At 36.9% G+C, this 2,753-nt stretch overlaps 1 protein-coding gene across 1 annotated transcript; it reads left to right on the top strand.

Annotated features, from left to right (window-relative positions):
- Positions 1-1,003: 1,003 nt before the first annotated feature.
- On the top strand, positions 1,004-2,728 carry LOC119643376 (zinc finger Y-chromosomal protein-like; the record flags this gene model as incomplete). Its single annotated transcript, XM_038042726.1, has 2 exons — positions 1,004-1,299; positions 1,360-2,728. A coding segment is annotated over exon 2 (1,337 nt), but the record flags the coding sequence as incomplete, so codon positions are not given.
- Between the last annotated feature and the right edge of the window lie 25 nt (positions 2,729-2,753).

The following is a 2,753-nucleotide window of genomic DNA, read 5'->3' as shown; positions in this document are numbered from 1 at the left end:
TTTTATGAACCGAAACACTAAGAACTTTGTTAAGCTTGGCAATAAAAGGAGGCTTTAGGTAAATTACGTTCATTTGTCACAAAACAGTAAGAATTTTCTCAGTTGCTTCTAACAAGCACCAAACAATTACGATGTCCAGAATATTGAGGTTTCAAGCAAAACACGTCCATTTGTGTCAAAACACTAACAGCTTTCTCAAGCAAGGAAGTAATACAATATTCGGGACGCTAAGACTTAAGGTAAATAAAGTTTTTCTCTATTAAAGCACTATGTACTTTTTCAAAATTGAATAATTTGATTACCGTTTGATGAGAAGTATGTGCGACATATGAAATCGCTTCCTCTTATTATGTATGTAAAGAAATTTCTAATTTTTTTTATATAAACTTAACAAACACAAGTCCATACTATTACGTTATTGCCGAAATGCAGTGAAGAAATGCAGAAAAGTCAAACCATGTTCGATACTAATAACAAGAAAAGCAAAAGACAAACTAAAACGCTGCAACATCTTAAAGAAGGTGAAAATTAAGAGATGAGAAATGAATGTAATGGCTACAACGACATCATTCATATGTTTCCCCACAAGGAAGAAAGCCGATTTATAAAGAAATCTTCATTTAATTTTAAGCATAATTTGCAAGAGCTACACCCAAAAAAAAAAAAAAAAATGGCAAAAACTTCTTCGAGCAACAAGGAATAGCTCAACAAAAAGAAAGGGAAACCAAAAATGGTTCAATACGACGTTTGAAATACTTCGTTTAAATATTGTTGTTAGCTTTGTTTTTTTTTCTAATTTCCGTATTATATAATGTTGTACTTTTTACGAAATTTTTAGAACATTTTACCAGTTTTTTTCTGTCATTTCAAATTTTTCAATGAATAGGACAATTTTCATTTCGTTCGAAACGTATATAATTCAGTAAAATTCGTTGAATCATTCAAGCAGCAATTCCGCCTCTCTCGGCTCTCGAAAATCATTTACAAAGAAAAAAAATACAGTCTATGTGGTTTGAAGTTTTGATTGTGTGATTGTGTAGGTAAAAGAGATGTTTTTTTCAAATAACCCCTTTTTTTTTTAAAGTAATTTTCTTGAGGAGTCTTCCTTGCAATGTCAGTCTTGAGTATTAACTTAAATTTTATTCATCAGGTAAATACTAGAAAGTTGAACTGAAGAGAAGTGGAGAGAAAAGGGAAAGGAAGTGATTGACATTTCTATAAAAAGAAGCGAGGAGAACGACGAGAGAAACATAAAAGATAAACAAACTTAGAAAGAGAAAGTTGTTGTGCCAAAGAAAGGTGCTTTGAACAATCAAATATTTATGTTGTTATGCATTGCTAATATTATTATAATAATAGGGTGAAAGCATTATTCAACAGGAAATCAAAATATGCCCGTGATGAACAGCCAAATGAATAACGCTGTTCGTAAAATGCATCATGTATTATCTAGTGGAGCTGTAACGGTTACCGGCCCAAATCGACCACGTATACTTCGCAAGGTAATCGTAGGCTCCAGTAGCGACGGCGCCGGCTGCAGTGGTAATAACGGCGCAAATACTAACAATGCGACATCAGCATCAGTAGCACCATCCGTTAATGACGTACAACATTCGACGCCCTCAGTTACTCGTTGCTACGTGTGCGATGACTTTCTGGGGACAAATCAAAATCAAAATCTTTTAACCGAAATGAAAACATCGTATACATCCACGACATTCCCTGTTAAAATCAGTCAATTGGTGGGTCAGGATTTTATGGTTTTCACGAGTGTTGAAGATATTGTATGTGCTCGTTGCACAAATCTAATCAACTATTTGGATCGTTTGGAAAACGACGTCGAGCGCGTGCGAACGAGTTTGAAAAGTCTGTTAAACAAAAAATATAACTTAGATGTTGAAGGTACAGCAGTGTTACCGCCCACTAAGCTACAAAAGTTAAATAATGGAGCTGCTATAAGCGGCGGTGCGCAACAATTGAAAACTTTGCCACAACCGCCAGTGTTACAGAGGAAAACCACGACAAAAATGTATAAATGTTTAGTGTGCGAGTATCAAACTCCCGATATGCGTGTATTGAACACTCATTACGAGACGTGCAAGCATCAGAACTTTCAGTGTAAGAATTGTAAGAAAATCTTCCATAATTTTGGTTCATTAAAGCAGCACATGATACGAGAGCACAACACGTCAATGGATAATACTTGTGCTATGTGTCATATTAATTTTGCTAACGAAATGGCTTTTCGAAGGCATATGGATCTTAATCATAGTACCAACGTTGTCCTTGCAGTAGCACCAACTGCAGTCCCGCAAGTCGACACAATTGCAGCACGCCCACCTAATTCCGGAGCCGCTAATACGCCTGTGTACACATGCATTCATTGTCAGCTAAAGTCCACTGATAAGCCTTCATTCGACGAGCACATGCGCAAACATGCGGCTGGTATTAGACCGCTTCCATTCAAATGCAAATTGTGTGCTCAATGGTTCGAAACTCGTGACGCGGCGGCCGCACATGCGAGACAGCATCAAGGCAATGTCTTCAAGTGTGGCACGTGCTCCATGTCATTTTCAAAACGCGTGCTATTGATGAAACATTTCGAAAAACACCAACAGGATAATAGGGTACACCAACAACCAAAGTCTCAACAAAATGTCAACCAACAGAATCGACATGTCCTTTCGGCGAAACAGCACGTAGTTGTGCCCGTATCATCGCCTAATATGCTTAACAGCCAAAAAATATCTCTA

Source organism: Glossina fuscipes, unplaced genomic scaffold (genome assembly GCF_014805625.2).
Source record: "Glossina fuscipes isolate IAEA_lab_2018 unplaced genomic scaffold, Yale_Gfus_2 60551, whole genome shotgun sequence".
Taxonomy (NCBI): Eukaryota; Metazoa; Arthropoda; class Insecta; order Diptera; family Glossinidae; genus Glossina; species Glossina fuscipes.
The sequence above is the reverse complement of the archived record's forward strand: the minus strand, read 5'-3'. Positions and strand labels throughout refer to the sequence as shown.